Here is a 20,156-nt window from a genome sequence, read left to right on the forward strand (position 1 = left end):
GGATGTAGAAATTAATAATATCAGCGTGTCTCTTCATTACATTTATTATTTCACGTGATTCTCAGCGCGTGGGAAACTGTCTTCTACCTTCTAGATTAAGGCTAGACGCTTCCCGGGAGTCCCGCAGCTAGAACGTGGCCCGGCTCAGTCCCTGCGAACGTGGGAGTGTGTCCTTCCGGTCCCCAGGCTGCCAGTTACTGGCTCCGGAGCCCATCTGTGAGCTACCACCTCCCTCAGAAGCCCAACCCTCAGCTTGCTCAACCCAGGGGCTCCAGGCCTGCGTATGCCAGCTTCTCTGGTCTGCTGTGTAAACATTTCACCAGACGCCATCGTGGTGGGGTAGCCATAGAAGTAGTATGGAACAGTTTGAAAATTCATTGTGGAAATTAAATATTTCAAGAACATGTCTCTTCATAGGTTCTCACTATGCGGTTCCGTAATTAAGCAAAGTCATGTCTCCATCGGTGGGTCTGTTACAAAGAACACCTGGAAGCGTAGGTAAAATGAGCAAATTTGAGCATCCTCCTCTGTTTTGCTATAAATCGTCACATTGTAAGTTACGATCGGTTTGAAACAAACGGGTCTTCTGGGTCCTGTCACAGCCAAACAACCGTCCAAGATTATGTACCTGGGCCTTATAAAGTCACCCATCAGTGGGGACTGGTAGTCACGCACACAGAGTTCTAAAGCCCCTGAAACCCCTGTAAAAATTTTTTAGCTTTCTGCTGAAAAGTCATCCTGCTTGCTTCAACCTGTGAGCACGGAGAACGCCGCTAACGTGTCTGTATGTCCTTAATGGGAGCTCGTTCCAAGTTTTCAAAAAGCTTAAGTTGTCAGTTATTTCTTCTCCACTAACTTTCATATAAAAATCTTAGGATTCTTTTTATCATTTGAAATATGATAACTTAAATATCAAGATTCGATACACATCAGGGGCGCCTGTCTGGCTCAGTTGGTAGAGGGTGTGACTCGTGATGTCGGGGTCCGGAGCTTGAGCCTCATGTTGGGTGTGGAGATTACTTAAAAAAGAAATTAAAAACAACTCAGTGAAGTAGCATTTCAGAGTGTGCTTTCAGAGCACACGCCTTCCCTTTTCATTTTGTTGGTTATCAGTGTCTTAGAGTCTTGCACTCTGCACTCTTGCAAAATCTTGACCACTGCCAAAGTCACAGTTTCTAAATACTAAATATTACGCACATATCCCCTCACCCCTGTGGCACACACATAGTAGTGCTGGGCACCAATACATGCAAAATTTATTTAGATGCCTCTGCTCTATGCTCCTATTGGACTGGAACTTCTAGTCATGTAATGATAGAAATATCTTAATTATTGCTGTTTTTTTTTTTTTTTAAAGAAACCTTTCTTTTTTAGAATAGTTTTAGGTTTAGAAAGGAGGGACAAAGACAGCACAGGGAGCTCCCACGGCCCACACCCTGTCTCCCCGTCTTACATTGGTTACAACAAATGAACTAACATCAGTACCTTATTATGAGCCAAAATCTCTACTTTATTCACCTGTCCTTAGGTTTTACCCAGTGGCTTTTTCTGTCCTCGGATCCCACATTACATTTAAGTCGTCATGTCTCCTGAGGCTCCTTTAGAGAGACGGTTTCGCAGGCTTCCCTTGTTTTTGATGGCCTGGACAGCTTTGAGGAGTCCTGGTCAGGGATACCGAACAATGTCTTCCAGTTCAGCCGTGCTTTCCTCCTGGTTATACTGGGGCCATGGGCTTTTGGAAGCAAGACCCCAGAGAAAACCCCATTGTCATCACATCCCATCAGGGGTGCCCGTCATTAACATGACTCATCCCTGTTGATGTTGACCTTGACCGCTTGCTTGAGGTCGTGTGCGTCACGCTGCTCCACTGTAACATCCCTGTTCCCGCTCCTCTGTGCTGTTCTCTTAGGAAGGAGCTCACTGTGTGCAGCCCTTACCTTAGGAGTGGGGAGGTATGCTCTGCCTCCTGGAGGGGCCTTGGAATTTTCTTAACACGTGCAAATTTAAAAAAAAAATTTTTTTTTTTTTTGCACGACACTTGGGTACCATTTTCCTTCTTTCAGACACTTCCCAAACCTGTAGAAACTTTCCGCAGTATGACGTGTATCGTTTAAAGCAGCTTAGATATATTTTCAGTATAGCTTTTTCAGTAACATTTCTGTTTCTAGGTATGCAATGAAATGCTTGGATAAGAAGAGGATCAAGATGAAACAAGGAGAAACATTAGCCTTAAATGAGAGGATTATGTTGTCCCTCGTGAGTACAGGGGTAAGTATTCCATTTTGAGCACTGCTTGTTTCTGTATTCATTGGTTGGTTGGTTTTATATATCAGGACAATTTAATTAAAATACAAGCATTCTCTTCCAGCAAATTATGCAGCTAGCCAGTTCTTGGGTGGGTTAGAATTTATAGCAGGGAAGAGCAGCACTAAGTTAATATAAATAGTGTGTAATTCTCATATTATCTCTGTTTAATTTGGGAGTTAGAGAAGTGTTAGCGGCCATCATCATGACACCCACGGCTTCTCCCATCAGTGGCTGTTTATGGCTTCCTTCTTGGCGGAATATGCTTGCAGAGAGGGCAGGAAGTAATTGTGGCAACAACAACGAAATCACTGGAGTCTAGTTAAGAGCTGACTGCGAGATGAAGGACTAACTCAGAGAAGGAAGAGCACGAGGAAAGCAGCTCTTGTCCTCTGTAAACAAATAGAGGGAGGATGTATCGCGGGTTACTCAGGCCTGAATTGCATTTGGGTCTGTCCCCAGTCTCTAGAGGGCAGCTTTATCGTTATCTGTCTTGCTGCTTTTTTACTTGCTGAGCACTTCGCTCATTTCCATTTTCAAGACCATGTTTCCACCTGTTGGACATTGCATTTGTCTGCCAAGCTAGCATTTTTAGCTCAGCCTGTGCAAAATAGTGTCCCATTCCGGCTTCTTTTGCAGTGAATGATATGACCCATGAGCAAAGCCTTGGCTTGTGTTTATTTGAAAGGATGTATATAAAGACACCCGGAAAAACTCAGCGTCTAACCGGGCATGCCGGTGTGCACCAGCAGACCTGCCATTCAGCATCCAGAGGAGGTCAGGGACTTAGGGTCTCAAAGGGAAGGCAGGAAATGACAGTGGAGTGGCCAGACTCCTGCTGAGTATCTCACATTTGAATTTAAGGTTAAACACCAAGCCAAGAAGGTTTATATGCAGTGAGGTATATTGGGAAGGGCGTGGCCTCCAAATATCCTGGCTGGGTTCTAAATAGGTCAACCTCACCCAAAGGATGAAGGAATCAGATTTTAATGGTGAATCAGAGAATCCCCTCAACTAGGAAGCAGGGAACCTGAGACCCAGAGGGGTTAATTTCCTTGCCCAGAGTCTGTGGACTCCCTGGCTAGTGTTCCTTTTTTTTTTTTTTTTTTTTAAAGATTTTAATTTATTTGAGAGAGAGAGAGAACGCGTGCATGGGGGGCAGGGCAGAGGGAGAGAGAATCTCAAGCAAACTCCCTGCTGAGTGCGGAGCCCAACACGGGGCTCGATCCCATGACCCTGAAATCATGACCTGAGCCTAAATCAAGAGTCAGACGCCCAACCGACTGAGCCACCCAGGCACCCCCTGTTCCTTTCTTCTTATCACCTGATAGGCTCTGTTTTTTTTTTGTTGTTTGTTTGTTTATACCTGTATTTATTGTATTGTGGTTTGTATTTTCTAGCATTAGTTTTTAGCAGTTTCAGAAAGGTTATCTGCTACTGAAGTGCAAGATGATCGTAATTTAGCTCATCCGTACGAAGTGGAAATGCCATAGCTATAAATCATTTCTATCTCTGTGCCTCTGCCTGCTGGCATATGGACATGAAGCATTTCAAATAAGAGCCGTCCTGTGTGCATGACCGTGTTTTCAGCTAACCGGAGTGGAGACCAAGCAGCTTGCATACTGTATTGGAATCGGTTCGAATGGTGTCAGTTTCTAGTCTCTATCGCGAATGTCATTGTCTTAAATTTCAAACATGGATGTGCACTTACTGCAGATTTTAAGTGGTAATTACAATATTAATTTTTTTTAAAGATTTAATTTATTTATTCGACAGAGATAGAGACAGCCAGCGAGAGAGGGAACACAAGCAGGGGGAGTGGGAGAGGACATAGCGGAGGAGCCTGATGTGGGGCTCGATCCCATAACGCTGGGATCACGCCCTGAGCCGAAGGCAGACGCTTAACTGCTGTGCCACCCAGGCGCCCCTACAATATTAATTTTTAATGAGTTATCTCCAACACCTTGGATTTTATTCTCAAGAAAGCCTATGGAAAAAGAAATTTTTGGTGTTGGAAAAATATACATGTAATTTTCATGTAGCATTTTTATGTTTATTTTTTCCAGGTGAAGGGGAAGACAGTTAAGTAGAGATATGGTTCCTCCCCAGTCTTACCTTCTAAGGGAATATATAAAAAAACTGGGCTTATATTGGTCTTCCACTTTGAGCTAACTTTAAAGAATTGTTTATATTTTTTATTCAAATATCAAACCTGGCTTTTGTTCTTGTTTTTGTTTTTTGGGAATTTGGGGGGTTTTTTTGTTTTGTGTTTTACTTATCAATACATAATTTAACCAAGGGGTGGCTGGCCGGCTCAGTCAGAGAGCATTCGACTCTTGATCTTGGGTTCTAAGTTCGAGCCCCGTGCTGGGTGTAGAGATTACTTAAAAATAAAAGCTTTAAAAAAATAATACATAATTTAACCAAAATAAAACTATTTGGAATTTCTTTCTTTCTCTTTTCTTTCTCTAATCAAAGGTCACTTTTTATGGTTTTTTAAAGATCTTGCGTCTAAAATGGCCTCACTAGGTTAAACTTCAGATCAGCCTGTATCTGTGTGGTTTCCCAGGGTGTTGGCATGAAACTGAACTAAAGTCACTCGTAGTTTTCTTTTTACTGGAAGTTTTTTGTTTTTCCTTCCCATCTCAGACTGAGTGTTCCTTTCCCCGACCTTTCAAAGAGGCAGTGGGAAGTACTGTTCCCGTTTTGATTCTGTAATTCTAGAATAGTAAAAAGGGAAATCTTCAGGTTTCAGAACCAGGATAAGTACGTCCGTAGCTGGGAAAGAGCAGTTAGCCCCTTCGTGACACAGTCCCGTCGTGTCCTGGGCAGTCTTCTCATTCCTTCCTTGAACCATGCTGGAGGGCTAGATCGCGCCAGGCATTCCGCTGCAGGATGGAGGTCCCAAAACGTGACTTTGGTCCTTGCTCTTCTAGAGCCATGCAGAATGAGAGGAGGTGATCCTGTTCACCCGATCTCGGCGATTATGGGCCCTTAGGATGTGTGGCAAGAGCCGTGAGACAGGCACCCAGTGCTCAGGAGGCATTTACCAGGGAGGAGGTGACAAGGGCCGCTCCTCAGAAGTCCCCGGAGGGGCCAGCATGCCTGGGCCCTGAGCGCTTCAGAGAAGGTCCACGCAGCTGGGGTCTGAGGTGGTGTGTGAAGCCGGAGAGGGGAGAGAGACCGACAGACGCCGGACCAGACCATCAAGAGCTTTCGAGGCTGGTTCTGAGGTTTTAAAAAAAAGATCTTACGGCAGCTGGAGACGGAGTGTTTGAAGCAGGAAGATCGCATACGCCTTCCTCTGACGGCAGGGTGGAGAATTTTCTTGGACACTTCGTGGCGTATTTTGTCACAGTTCCAGAGTCACTACAGAATACAGCCTACTTTGCTCAGTACCAGTAGGAAGTCCTTGCTGAGGGTCTGCCTCCAAAAGATCCAGTAGTTCTTACTGCCTTTAACTGGTCATCAAGGCCAAACGTAACGTGATTGCGTTGGGCACTCCACCCGCACCGTCATTAAATTGCTGCCTGTTGGGTTGTGTTGGTCCGTGTTTGGTTCTTTGTGTCTCGAGCTTCACGAGAGACCCGCTGTGGTATCCGCGTGGCACCTGTGAGGCTGCCGTCAGTGTGGCGATAACGGAATCACACCCTTTAACTGAGCGTTCCTTTTACGTTGCTGCAGAAACCCTGCCTTTGTATGCGGCATACCAGAGAACCCTGGACAAGGTCAGGAGACTCGGGGTTGAGATCTTGGCTGGCTCCCACATTTCTTTGTCACCTCAGGCAGGTCATTTCCCCTTTTCAGGGCCTTAGTTTCCTTGCCTTAAAAATAAACAAGTTGGACCAGTTGATTTTTTTTTTTTTTTTAAAGGGCCCTTCCTGGGGCACCTGGGTGGCACAGCGGTTAAGCGCCTGCCTTGGGCTCAGGGCGTGATCCCAGCGTTCTGGAACCGAGCCCCACATCAGGCTCCTCCGCTATGAGCCTGCTTCTTCCTCTCCCACTCCCCCTGCTTGTGTTCTCTCTCTCGCGGGCTGTCTCTATCTCTGTCAAATAAATAAATAAATTTTTAAAAAAAAAAAAAGGGCCCTTCCTACTCAGCCTGTGATTCTAAATCGACAGTTCATGTCGTAAGATCTCAAGTGAACCTTTTGTTACTTCCTCAGGGCTACCATTAGAAGGATCCTATCCCATCGTGTTCAGAAATACCCCTTGGCCTGGTCCACTTGTCTCCTTGGTGGAGCGAGTGCAGGTGCCGTCTCTAGCCGGGAAAGACTCCGGCCTTCCTGAGTTCTGGGCCCATCAGCCTCTCTGCGCTGCAACTGAATTGCTCTTCAAATGAGGAACCGGAGTGTGTGGGGAACCCCATTCAGGAAGGAGCGGGATGAGCCATCTCCAGCAGGCTATTAAAAGGTGGTTCCCTATGTGGTTCCAAGAGGAATGGTGCTCCCCCCCTCCAGGAAGGCCACATGGCTTTTTTTTTTCCTCCCCCACATGGCTTTTAACATAAAAAGGAAAGCACTTTTATTTTGCCTATTTAAAGCAAAATCAAGCTGGAAATCAGTAGTCACTAACACCACCTCCACAGCATTTTAAGGCAAACTAGGTGATGATAAAATGAAATCTTTCCTCTGGAAGATATATGGAAATTCAGTTCAAGTTCATGAATTGCTGGTATAAGAAGGTATTAACTCAGATTTATTGGTCTGCCCTTAAAACAGAGGTTTGGACAATGCAAGTCCAGTGTACAGATTATTCCGTTGAAACGCAAATATTTTCTGTGGAATTTAATAATTTTTTGTTTCTGTTAAGGAATGTGGATATAGATTTTTTTTTTTGCCAGTTTTTATTTGAATCAGTTGAGGGGCGAGTATACACTGTGTATAAAGACTCTGAACAGACCTAGTCATGGATCTGACTTAGCACGGATGAAGTTTCACAAGGGAACACATGCCTGTGTCCAGCACGCAGGTCAGGGGACAGAAAGTGACCCATATTCCAGAAGTCTTGTGTCACTTCTGGTCACCTACCCCTTGCCCGGGCTAACCGCTGCCCGGATTTCTAACACCGTAGTTTAGCTTTGCCTGTGTCCGGGTGCTGTCTGAATGTACTCTTCCTTGTCTGGCCTCTGTCACTCCACGTGGTGTGCGAGAGCCGTCTGAATCGTTGCACGTAGCAGTCGTTTGTCCTGCGGCTGCAGAACGGAGGCCAGCAAGCTGCGCGAGGCCCGCGGACCAGATCTGCCTTGTAGCCTCATGTACAGCCCTGAGCCAGGAATGGTTCTTACGTTCTTAAGGGATTGCATAGAAAATAAACACAGAATACAGGGCAGAGATTGATTGCACGGAGCCTATAAAAGTGAAAAAGGTTATTGTCTAGCCCCTTGCAAAAATGCTTGCTGACCCTGGCTGCCCAGTGTTCCACTGCAGCCGTTCTAACATTGACAGACATCCGGGTTCCTTCCCAGGTTGGGCTATTGTGAGTAGTGCCGTGAGGAAGAGTCCCAGGCCGTTCTCTTCGGTGCACAGAAGTCCAGGTTGCTGTGAGGTGTATCCCCGGGAGTGGAAATGCTGGCTCAGAGGGTTTGTAGACCGTGTTCAGCTTTGGCAGATAGCACCAGTTTGCGAAAGCAGTTGTACCATTACGCGCTCCCAGGAGCCATATATGGGAGTTCCATTTCCACCCTATCTTTCCAGCCACTGGGTATTGTCAGTCTTTTTAATTTTAGCCATCGTCGTGGGTTTTAGTGATAACACGCTGCAGTAACACATTTCCTTGGGGACCACTGTGGTCCCGCTTCTTCTTCTTTTTTTTTTTTTTTAAGATTTTATTTATTTATTTGACAGTGATAGAGACAGCCAGCGAGAGAGGGAACACAAGCAGGGGGAGTGGGAGAGGAAGAAGCAGGCTCACAGCGGAGGAGCCTGACGTGGGGCTCGATCCCATAACGCCGGGATCACGCCCTGAACCGAAGGCAGACGCTTAACGACTGCGCCACCCAGGCGCCCCTGTGGTCCCGCTTCTGTTCACAGGCTTGTGAGCTATTTGATACTCTCTTACATGAAGTGTCCATTTTTTAAATTAACGAATTGCTATGTTATTATTACTACTACTGCCATTTTTTGCCACTGTTCTGTTGGGTGGTTTGCCGTTTTGTTTATCGATTTACCAGAGTTGTCTATATATTCCAAGTGTGAGTCCCTTATGTGTTTATGGATTGCAGATATCGTCTCCTACTCTGTGACTTGCCTTTTTACTCTCTTAATAGTATCTTCTGAAGAACAGAAGGTTTTAAATTTTATTGTAGTCCAGTTTGGCAATATTTTTACTGTTAGTGCTTTTTCGTGGCCTAAGAAATCTTTACTTACCCTAATGTCACGAAGATATTCTCCTTTGTTTTCCTCTAGAAGCTTCATTGTTTTCTGTTTAGATCTTTGTCTACCTGGAGTTGACTCTAGTGTGTGGTGTGAGGTAGGGGTGCATGTTCACTTCCTCTGATACAAATACCCAGTTGCTCCAGCGCCGTTGATTGGAAAGGCCATCCTTTCCTCCCACCCTGTTGGGTCACTTTATCACAAATCAATTGACCCTTTATGCTTGAGTCTATTTCAGGATTCTCTGTTTTGTTCTGTTGGTCAGTTTGTCTGTCCTTGGGCTACTACCACACTGTCTGATTTACTGTTGCTTTAGGATAAGTCTTGATATCTGGTGATGTGACGTTTCCAGCTTCGTTTTTCTTCTAGAATGTCTCTACTTTTCCTAGCTGTGTACATTTTCACATACATTTTGGAATCAGCTTGTCGATTTTCATTTTAATTACAATCGCATGGAATGTCTAGGTTACTTTGGGGAAAACTGACATCTTTACAGTTGAATTATTCAGTCCCTGACCCTGATATATTTTTCCACGTGGAGCACTGGGTATTATACACAAACAATGAATCATGGAACACTACATGAAACACTAATGATGTACTGTATGGTGACTAACATAACATAATAAAAATAAAAAAAGAAAAGCTAGCTGAATTCCCATCTATGCTTGCTCAGTGTTTGAAGACAATGATACAGATATTTCCTCCCACTGTGGTATGGTTCTTCCAATGTCAGAATCAGAGATTGAAATGAGTATTTGACCAGCCAGGACAAAAATGCAGACCAGCAAAGAGACTAGCACGGCAGCAGTGTTTTTCTGTAGAAGCCGGGTCCTTTGAAGAAGACGCAGATACAAGGGTGATGAATGAATCTGAGAGAGACGAGACCTTTGAAATCATCTGTTGCACTTAATAGTGTTCTGTCTCTATGCACTTTGTCATGTTATCAAATCTGTTTTGGTGGGACCATTAGGGACACCATGGAGGGGTCTGTGCTCAACGCACAGGGCAGTGGCGTGGGTGAGAAAAATCTTTGGATGGCGTTTGGTAGCAGACAGCACGTGCTTCCCGGGACAGCTTTTGTTTTTCTTACAAACTCTTGCTTTTTCTCTCTAGGACTGTCCTTTCATTGTCTGTATGACCTATGCCTTCCATACTCCAGATAAACTCTGCTTCATCTTGGATCTGATGAACGGTGAGCGACACGCAGGAAGTCCGAACGCAGGGAAAGACTTCTCCGGGACATGACACCTCAGTGTGCGCTGAGCTAGGCACCCTGGTGGTTTGGGTCTTTCAGATAATTGGGTTCCCCCTGAAGTTTAAGGACACCTCCTTACCCTTCAAGTTTCCCTTAGAATTCATTTTAAAATGTTGACCGCCATTCCCCTCTGGCCCTCCTACTCTCTCACCAGGAAGTTGCATTTTCTGGAAAAGATTTTCATAAAATATGCAGAGTGAAACTTCATTTTCTGGAATGCAGCTGGCCTAGATCTTTAATTAGCTTGTTTCCTGACCCTCAACTTTTAGGAATGAAATGCCACATAAGAACGTAGGCCAAAGATAGAAGTGTATTCGGAAACCAACTTTGAAGGATTGGCTGTGGGCCAGCATGGCTTCAGGCCGAATCTTCTGTACGCCTAGTCCAGACCAGCCAGCCATTGATCTTTTAAGCTATGAATGATGGCCCTGCAAATGCCGAGAAAGTTCTAGCTAGAAAAATAGTTTTCTAATGCTAGAGAGTGGTACAGTATATATTCAAAGTGTTTTTAGTAACTAGAGCTTGAAATTCATGCAGTACAACAAACGAATTACCTTTTTTTTTTTTTTTTGGAAGTTCATTTGAAGTTCTGTTGTGTTTTGAGAGGTTTGATTTAAAACCAGACCTATTCAACAGCATGGAGGAATTTTCCAGACGTAATAATGGGCAAAGAAGCCAGACACCATAGCGTGTCTGCTGTGGGATTCCACGTATGTGACTCTCAGAACAGGCAAAGCTAGTGAATGGTGAGAGGTCAGAAGGGAGTGCCCTTGGCCTAAGCAGGGGCGGGGCAGCCTCTGGGATGCTGGAAGTCGCCTACATCTTGATCCGCAGTGGTTGTACAGGAAAACGTGTGGGTGAGAGGGGAGATACGTAAGCAAAAGCGGGGGCCATAAAGTTGGCCACAGATTAACTTCTCCAGGTCAGTAGAGGCTGTTCCTTTATAGTGTGTAAGAACATTCCTTCACCCTGTTGGTGGCATTCTCGGTCTCTGTAACTTGAGCCCGTAGGATGATTGAGTTTTTCCAACATTTTATGATGAAAATTTGCAAACAGAGGCCAAAAATGGAGAGAATTTTACTGGGGACACCCACATACCCACCTCCCTGGATATCACCAGTTAAAATTGTACTGTATCTGCTTACCCAAATATCTGTCAATATGACCGTTTTGTTTCTCTGTGTGCTGCTTTCTTTATTGTCCACGGAGCCAGTTGCTAAGCCATCTGCTGGATCATGGTCGGTGTAGTTATTAGACAGGATGTAAATACTCCCAGCAGATAAGCAAGCCGCCCCCCAGCCCCCGTGAAGGTGCATCTGGGAGCAGGACTACCAGTCTGAGAGCGATGGCTGTGTGATGTATTGTCCCGGCCATCCTCGCACGAAGGCTTCTGTTTGAGATCCCTCTGTACTTCTTAAAGTGTTTTGTCAAACTACAGAAGTCCAAGATAGATATACAGACAGAGCAGAAGCAAAGTTTGCCTTTTTTCGACTGCATCCTATTTAGGATGGCACCGAGTTTTGTTCCTGTGAATTGACAGACACGTTTCGTATTAACCTCCGCGTCTCTGGTTCCAGGGGGCGATTTGCACTATCACCTTTCACAACATGGGGTGTTTTCTGAGAAGGAGATGCGGTTTTACGCCACTGAAATCATCCTGGGGCTGGAGCACATGCACAATCGGTTTGTTGTTTACAGAGATCTGAAGGTAAGGCGTTCTGTTTCCGGGACCTGTGCAGAAGGTATCGGGGTCCTGGGTCTCTGGACGGTCCCTGGTCTTTCATAGGACCTGCCATTTCCCTCACCTCAGCCCCGGTGACGTCACATCTGTGTGATGTCCGTCTGTCCAGACTCCGAACTCTGTGCCGGGCGCTCCTTTCCTTCCTAGTTGTCACTGTCAGCTCAGCACGTGCGCCCCTGCCTGGCACAGCACACACACTAACTCAGAAACTGCAATGAATTAATGAAAGCAAGGTAGGAGTTTCTTGGCGTTGCTGATGAGACAATTCATTGTAATGCACTTAATGTTCACTAAGCAACTGGTTTGGCCACGGCTCTGTGTTAGAACCAGTGATGCACAAAGATGAAAAGCAGGGAACGTGTGTCTTCGGGGATTTATACCCAGGTGAACTGAGACGCAGAATGGTCGAGAGTCCTAGCTCGTCGGAGGCAGGGCCGATCAGCCCGCAGAACTTCCCCTAAAGGCCACCCTGAGAGTTTCACGTTGTTTTCGGACTGTCTTCAAAATCACTGACAGATTTCTGGGTCCCTGAACTGCGGAGCCCCTGGGCTGCTTCATCCTTGCTCTCTCTGGACTTGGAAGAAAATGCAGTGAGTCTATTCCAAGTTACCCCTTCCAGACCACGATGCTTGGTCCTAGGTTCTGCATTCATAAGGGAGCTAGGAGTTTACTCAGTACCTCCGTGGTGCCACTCCTGGCGAGAAGGCAGGGCTAGAGATAAAAGGGGCCTTGACAAGTTGTAGAAATGATCATGCGGATACAGAAGTGCGTACCTCATAAGGAGAAAAATGATAGGAGAGACAGTTTCCACTGCCCCCACTCCGGGGGGAGGTGTTTGCCTTCTCTTTGAGATTCCTTCTCGAAGGAATCCAGGGTAACCGACTGAAACGTGCAGATTACGCTCCTGTCTTTCAGGAGCTGCTATGTCTTGATGGGCTGTCTTCGCTTTTTAAGGCTGCCTTCCAAGAATCTAAACTATCATATTTTATTTTTGAGCCTCTTCTTTTGTCACAAAACACTTTGTAAAACTTAAAGCTTTCCGCAGGGCTACAGAATGATCCCCTTAGTTTTCATCTGAGCACGAAGAAGACAAAAATGTAGTTTCATTGAATTAGAAATAATTAGGCACTGGCGGGCGCATGACGTTTTGTTTCCTCCGGTGAGTTTTGCAGAAGAACACACTACATGCCGAAGGCCCATGAAGTGCTAGTGTAATACAGTTTAATTTAGATTGATAACCGGTCCCGAATCATCTTTATGCTGTATTTTTTGTTTTGTTTTGTTTTCTAAGCTCTTCAGTAGGCAGTGGTATTATTTAATTTCTATTCAAACTGAATTCTAGTCACTCATGATTATTCATGCTTCAGCTTTATAATAGCGTGCCATTTATTTTTATTTCAAGCAAAACAATAGTTGATCTCCAGCAGAAAAATATTAAGATGACTGTAATTCAATGTATATTAGGGAGAGGAGCTTTGTTTTCCGTGATTATGCCGGCTAAATCTAATCTCAGTAGAGACACTTCATCAGAGTTGGGGTCAGAGTCCTCCTGGGTCATTCGGTGAGGTCCTGGGTTCTAATTGTGGCCCCAGAAGCAGGAATGCTGTTCATTGGGATTGGTGCGGCGCCGTGGACCGTGTTGATTTCTTAGGTCCGTGGTGGTGCATTCTCGTGAGATTCCTTTCTGTCCTGTGCCTCGTGGGCTCATTCCCGGAGGCTTTGTGGTTCACAGAAGCCGAGAAGCTGGCTCTCGCCGGGCTTCAGTTCCCGGCGGGGAAAAGGAAGTATTTGTTAACTCTGATGAACCGTGGTCATCACCCCTGCAAGCTCCCTGCCTTGTGTCTGGTTATCTCATGAGTCGTCTCCTTTGTGTCTGTCATTGCCGCTTTCCTGCGGGATTTAGACGCGGAAAGTACGACTCTCAGTCTCATACCCAGCTTGGATGGGATAGTACGGAATTCGTGTTCAGACAAAATGATAAGATACCACGTGCCCGTGGTTGTAGACATTCTCAACACCTATGACAGCTTGGGGACTCCTGCAGATCATCTTGTTTTTCTCTTCAGCCTGCAAACATCCTCTTGGATGAACACGGACACGTCAGGATATCCGATCTCGGTCTCGCCTGTGACTTTTCCAAAAAGAAGCCCCATGCGAGTGTGTGAGTAGCATATCAGCTCTGTTCAGTGCTCACTGTGGTTTCTCTGCAGCGACACGTTGATCGGCTCAGACCCCAGTCTGCTCACTTATTCCCCCGGCTTTTTTTTTGCCAGAGGTCACCGTCCGTACGTGATAATGCTGGGTCAGGGCAGGTCCCATACGCTTGGTTATGGGAATGGAGATTAGCAGGGTGTGCCTCCTCTGTCTTGGGGGGGAGCATGGATGCGCCCACAGCGTGACCGCAGGGGCCGGGGTGTCTGGTGTGGATGGAGGGGCCTCCGCAGCAGACCCGAGCCCGTGCCAGCTGTGTGACCCTAGTCAGTCAGTTTACCTGCTTGACCCTCCATCTTCTCCTCCCCAAAGTAGGCAATAATGAATCCCTGCAGTGGTCCCGAGGATAAAGGGAAGTCCGTGTGCCCGTGGGGTGCAGGGACATCTTCATGCAGCTCTCCAAGGGAGGCCCAGAGCTCAAGCGTCTCTCTCCATCTACTTTCTCCTACATTTTCAAAATGGCTTTTCTTTTCCCTTAGGGAAATTAGGAATCTTTTTTCTTAATTAAAACCACCAATCATCTGCTCGTAGGCCATGTTAGGCTCGAGCATGAACGACGTCGGTCCTCCAACAGACCCTGCGGAGGGAACCCCTGCCCCGCAGCCCTCAGCCAGCACCTGACCCCTCTGCACAGCCCCCTCCAGGGACGGACGGCCGCCGTCCCAGGCCTCTGCAGAAGCAGAAGGGAATGCGCCCTGGTTTTCCTTTCTGTTCCTTTGGCATCAGTTTATCTGGGTGGAAAGCGTGGACACATGTGCAGTTTGTGGAAAAGCAAACCAGTGTTGCTTTATTCTTTTTTTTTTTTTTTTTTTGGGTAAATGTATCACTTTCAGCACTGAAATCCTTTAAAATTACATCTTATTGTCCCTCTTGAGCTAACGTTCATCTCCGTATTGAATGGGCTTGAAGAAACTCCCAGGGGTGTCACCTCACGCATTCATGCAGAAAATCAACCCTACACCCTTCTTTCTGTGGGTATAGAGGTAAAGGGGTTCTGCATCTCAATACCTGATGAAGGGCTACGTTAAGTCAGAGTTGCCTTTTAAAGCCCTGAGCAAAGGTGCATGGTGAATAGCACCGATTCTATAAACAGGTTTCTCCCTTCCTGCAGAATCTGGGGTCCAGTGATAATGGCATTAGCATTTTGGCAGCACTTTACAATTATTAGGCCAGAACCTGTGGTTGCATCAGCTTCTCTCAGCAAGTTCATCAGGCCTTTTTTAACAGGGTTGTTTGAATTTTTAATGCGGTCGCTGTTTGGTATGCTAATTTCTTCAATTTAGTGTGGCCATCACAGAAGGCGAATCCAAGAGCTCAGAAGAGTTCATCTTGCAAAGGAATTAACTTTCAGTAATGGGGTTATTTATTTCCTTACAGAGCGGCATCCACTTCTTACTGTAATTCACCTGTCAGCTCTGAGAGGCGGGCTGTTCTGGGATTCCAGCAGCAGCTGTAGGAAGGGATAGGATCAGGGAGGTGGTTTCCATGCTTGCATGATGGTAGTGAGGCCACTATTCTAAAAGTGCATCAACTCCTGGCCAAGAACAAAGACTTTCGAGTCAGCAGATCAGGGTTTGAATCTGCTTCCAAGTTGTGCCTCGTTTTTCACCTCTCTCTAAAGAGGAGATGACGGTGGCCTTTATCTCATTTGAGCATTGTGATGGTCAAGTCCACTGATGAATGCAACAAGCTTCTAGGTACCATTGGCTGGGGGCCAGGTGCGGGCAGTGCCACGGGGACCCCCTAGAACTGGCCGTGTAGGGAGTGGCTGGTGTGTGGGTTGTGGTGGTGCCAGCAGCCACAGCGTTCACCGCATCACCGGCTGAACATTCACTGTCCCAGGCTCACAGGGCCGGCTGCTTTGAATGTGCTCTTAGCTTCACAGAAACACCAGAGGTTAACAGTTGCAGTCATCTAGTTTATGGTGTGGACACTGAAGTCCGGAGAAATCAAGTAGCTCGAACAGGGTCACAGACCTGGCACATGGTGGGGCTAGAATTACAGGCCAGTTCTGTCTGACTCCAGAGCTTGGACCCCTTACCCTACACAGGCGAACCCCCCAATGCTATGAAATGGCTGACTTCGGACCCGATGAGGACTTTGGGCCAGAATTTCACCCTGGACGTGGTTTCTCAAGTCTTTTCAAAGCCGTAGCTGTAATCCTTGGATTTCACATAGCCGGTCCGTCTGCAAGTAGTGCTGAGTTTGAGGTTCCTGATTTGGGCTTCGACTGAGTGGGTCCATTTAATGACTTGCGAGTTTACCGTGAGCTGAAAGTTACCTGTGCAGTAGCCCTGAGAAAGCAAAGGAAGACTTTCAGGATTGAACAGGTTACCAGCGACGGACGGGAGTTCCAGCTTATTTTCTCTAAGAACTCAAAGCTGGGTCTCATGCCGCAGAGTCTCAGAACCTCCAGGCATTCTTGCAGGACTCAGAGTAGTTGGGATTTTCCCTGGGAAATGTTGGGAAGCAGCAGTTGCTGCCATGAGGAAAATCAGAAAGCCACGTGGCGGGAGGTCCGGTATCTGGCTCTGATCGTGTCCGGTGTCCACTTAGCCTCCTGTGTTTATCCTTGCCATATTTTCCCACTCCAGAAGCGGGTTTTGATCCTGAGAATGGTAGGCTTGCAGGTCACCACCAAGGTCTTTCTGGGCAGCACCGCAGTGAACCCTTTGCAGAGACTGGTTCGGATGCCCCTCCTGGAAACCTCTGGGGCCATCACAGCGTGGCTGGCCGGCCTGCTGCGGTCAGACTTTGGATTCCAGACAGTGGAGTGCATCCAGGCGCCGGGCCTGTCATGATGGAGCAGCGCCCATTCTCACTGCTCGAGAGCCATCTTCCGGAGTGAGAACGCTTTAGACAGCACTGGGCCCGGTGCTGATCCTGGATCGGGAATGATGATAAGTGATCCAGGATCACCTTTCTGAGCACGTCTCAGTGAGCATGATTTAAACGTGATTCTAATAAAATAAGACTAGAGATTAGCCTGGAGATGTCCCCTCCCCCTCATCGTGGATTGAGTTGTTCTTCTGTGCCAGCACCGTTCTAGCCCCTTACTTACGTGTAATCCACATGGAGACCCTGCACGACACAGGTGGTGTCTTAGCACCTATCTTGTCCAGGAAGATCAGTGAGGGTGGACAGGTTGGAGGGCGGCGCTTTCGCAGGAACCCTTTCGGGCTGCGTCTTTGAAAGCCCCCCATGAGCCGCTTCTTGCTCTTCTAGATGGAACAGTGGGTGTCAGATCGTAAAGGAGGGGCGGGGAATGGAACAACAGGAGGATTCAGAGTTGCAGAATAGGGCAATTCAAGATGAAATGGTTGTCCTCCCAAATCTTTTTCTCAACTTCTGAAAACAGTCCTCACATTTGCTTAGCGGGGTCCTTTGATCTGTCGGCCGCCCTCAAAACCGGGCGTGGGATTGCTCCATCTTTTGTACCTGTCGGCTTGTGTCCCCACTTCTTCCCCAACCCCTTGCGGTCTGTCGCTGACTGTGTAAGTCAGTCGCGCCCGCCCTTAGCGTGTGCCAGCTCAGGTCCCTAGCACGGGGGTGGTGCCACACAGGAGGGACGTCCCCATGCCTTCAGGTCCACGACTCCCCCTGTAGGTGCCTGCTTATCTTCCCCTCCCCCAGCCTCACCCCCACCCTTTGTGTGTCCTCACAAGAGCTCTGCAACAGGCTTGAGACCTCTTCATGCCGTAGTGCAGAGAGACGAACGTGTTCACATTTCCCCTCCCGGACTGGAGCTTGCCATGTTTTCATATTTACCTCGTACTGTAATTTATTTATATTTTTTCCTATACTAATTAAGACAGAAAAGGTGGTTTTGTTCCATGAATCATGATGTGTGGAATCCCCATCGTCCCCTCCCCCCCTTGGTTATAGTGGCTGCCGTTCGACAAACGGTGTCTGAACCTCTTGGCTGCACTGTTACTATTTTATAAAGTGGGCATGCTCTGATAACTGCGTGTGCACTTTCTCCTCCCCAGTGGCACCCATGGGTACATGGCTCCCGAGGTGTTGCAGAAGGGGACGGCGTATGACAGCAGTGCCGACTGGTTCTCCCTGGGCTGCATGCTTTTCAAGCTTCTGCGAGGGTGAGTGAAATGCATTCTTCTATCACTGTCGCCGTGGCAGGTCCTCCGATCAGAATCCAGGCTGGTTAGACGTTGTTAGGCTCTAACATCATTTTATTTAATTTTTTTTTAAAATAGTGACTTGTATTTTTTTATTTTTTATTTTTTTAAAGATTTTATTTATTTATTTGACAGAGATAGCCAGTGAGAGAGGGAACACAAGCAGGGGGAGTGGGAGAGGAAGAAGCCGGCTAACAGCGGAGGAGCCTGATGTGGGGCTCAATCCCAGAACGCCGGGATCACGCCCTGAGCCGAAGGCAGACGCCCAACCACTGTGCCACCCAGGCGCCCCCTAACATCATTTTCGATCACACATCCTAGTCTAGATGATGACCAGGGCTCCTCCTGCCTTATAAAAACGAGAACTTCGCTACAGTAAACTTTCAGGCAAAAGCTTACAGTTTCGTATGTTTGTTCCATACGTTGTAGGAATGTCAACACATTGAAGCCTAAAAGAAGACTGCTTTGAAGTGGTGCCATTGATAAGGCTTATTTGGGGCCTAAGAGTTATTTTAAAATGTGGGTAATTGAAGAAGGTAGGATAATCTTTTTCGTTAGGAGTCAGTGACTCATGATTGTCTTGCCAAGGTTAAGCGTCTTGAGGGTTTACAAGAAAGAACCAAGATCCAAAGTGAACTGATTTTAGAAGGGTGCGTGTATTCGGAAGCATGCTGAAGTTAATTTGCTTTTCATAAAACACAAACATGAAACCGCATAATTTTGTTTTTAATTCGTTGGTGTTAGTTCTCAACCACCAAAGACGGTGAGATAGAGCGGAAGGAATAGGGAATGAAAACACTGTCGAAAATATGGTCCCCTGTCTGGGGAGCATTATGTTAACATTTTCCACTGATTTTTAAGAAGGAAAGAATAGGGAATGAAAACACTGTCGAAAATATGGTCCCCTGTTTGGGGACCATTATTTTAACATTTTCCACTGATTTTTAAGACTTTTCAGCCACCCGGAATGGAAGTCTTGAGTTTCGGAAATATGTTTTTGGTCATCCTCATCCACAGGGACGCCAGAAGCACTTTACGTTAACATTTCTTGGTCAAGACTCTCCCTCTCCTGTTTCTGCTGTGAACACGGGTCTGGTCGTTCGCTGAGCTTTTCACATTTCCACTGGGAAGCCTCGTTGAGCACTGCCGCATCTTCTTACCGTAATTAGCGCATTCGGCAAAGGGGCTGGATTCCATGTTTGCCCCCAGATTAGGTTCCCAGCACCCCTGCTGCTTCCCCAAGACCCTGGTAATCTAGTTGTGCTCTGCTCACCATTTTCACTGGGGAACCAAAATTGTGTTACTGCCCAGAGAGTCAGGTCCTGTTGGTCCTTAATTGAATTACTATATTTGTGGAGCCTGGATGGCCCTAATTCACATCGTCAGACTCGCTGACCTAATTAGAGTTTCTGCAAGACGGGCCAGAGAAAACCGCTTCCCACTTGAGACGTCCTTCCACCCGGTGCGGTCTCTCTATGCAAGGTGGGTGTGCAGAGACACCCGTTGGGGTCTTTGTCTGGGCCCCGACCGGAGCTGGGGTTGGAGGTGCAGAACCCACACCTCTGGAATTTTGAGACAGTAAAATTCCATGCAGCAGCGAAACCACTGACTACATCAAGATTGAAAAATCAATAGTAAAATGTCACAGGGAAACCTGCCAAGCTGTGTATTTAGGGCTGGGTGCCTGTCTTTGTTTCGTTTGATACTAGTCTGTTTATAATAATGTCCACGCATGTAAATTGGGGATGATCTGGCATGACATCGTTTTTAAAAGATTTGAAAATGTAATTACGAATGACATGCCAGCCGTGTGATTTGTGGCTCATAAAGTGAATCCAGCCGTAGCTGGCCACAGGTCAGGTTCGGAGCACTGAGTTGGGAGGGCTTCATTCCTCATGGGTCCTCGATAGGGCTCAGGGGAAGCACTGTGTTCACTGCGGCTCCATCAAGAGGAGTCTTGGCTGACAGGAAGACATCCGGAGGGTGTTCCTGAGGATGGGATGAGAGGAAAGTGGTGAAAGATCTAGAAACCGTGGGTCATAGGGAAAGGTTGGAAGAGCTGGGTGCAAGGCTTAGGGGAGCCCTAAGGATTGGCTCCCAGCTGGCCGAGGGTCTGTCTTCACCAAGGGGTT

At 46.9% G+C, this 20,156-nt stretch overlaps 1 protein-coding gene across 1 annotated transcript in view; it reads left to right on the plus strand.

Annotated features, from left to right (window-relative positions):
• GRK3 (G protein-coupled receptor kinase 3) overlaps window positions 1-20,156 on the plus strand; it is a 120,683-nt gene that overhangs the window by 79,328 nt on the left and 21,199 nt on the right. Inside the window, exons 9-13 of the mRNA XM_040619651.1 lie at window positions 2,169-2,268; window positions 9,795-9,873; window positions 11,514-11,644; window positions 13,744-13,838; window positions 17,878-17,985. Of these exons, the coding sequence (XP_040475585.1) occupies window positions 2,169-2,268; window positions 9,795-9,873; window positions 11,514-11,644; window positions 13,744-13,838; window positions 17,878-17,985 (513 nt within the window). The remainder of the gene's footprint in view (window positions 1-2,168; window positions 2,269-9,794; window positions 9,874-11,513; window positions 11,645-13,743; window positions 13,839-17,877; window positions 17,986-20,156) is intronic.

Source organism: Ursus maritimus, unplaced genomic scaffold, assembly GCF_017311325.1.
Source record: "Ursus maritimus isolate PB19 unplaced genomic scaffold, ASM1731132v1 scaffold_33, whole genome shotgun sequence".
NCBI lineage: Eukaryota > Metazoa > Chordata > Mammalia > Carnivora > Ursidae > Ursus > Ursus maritimus.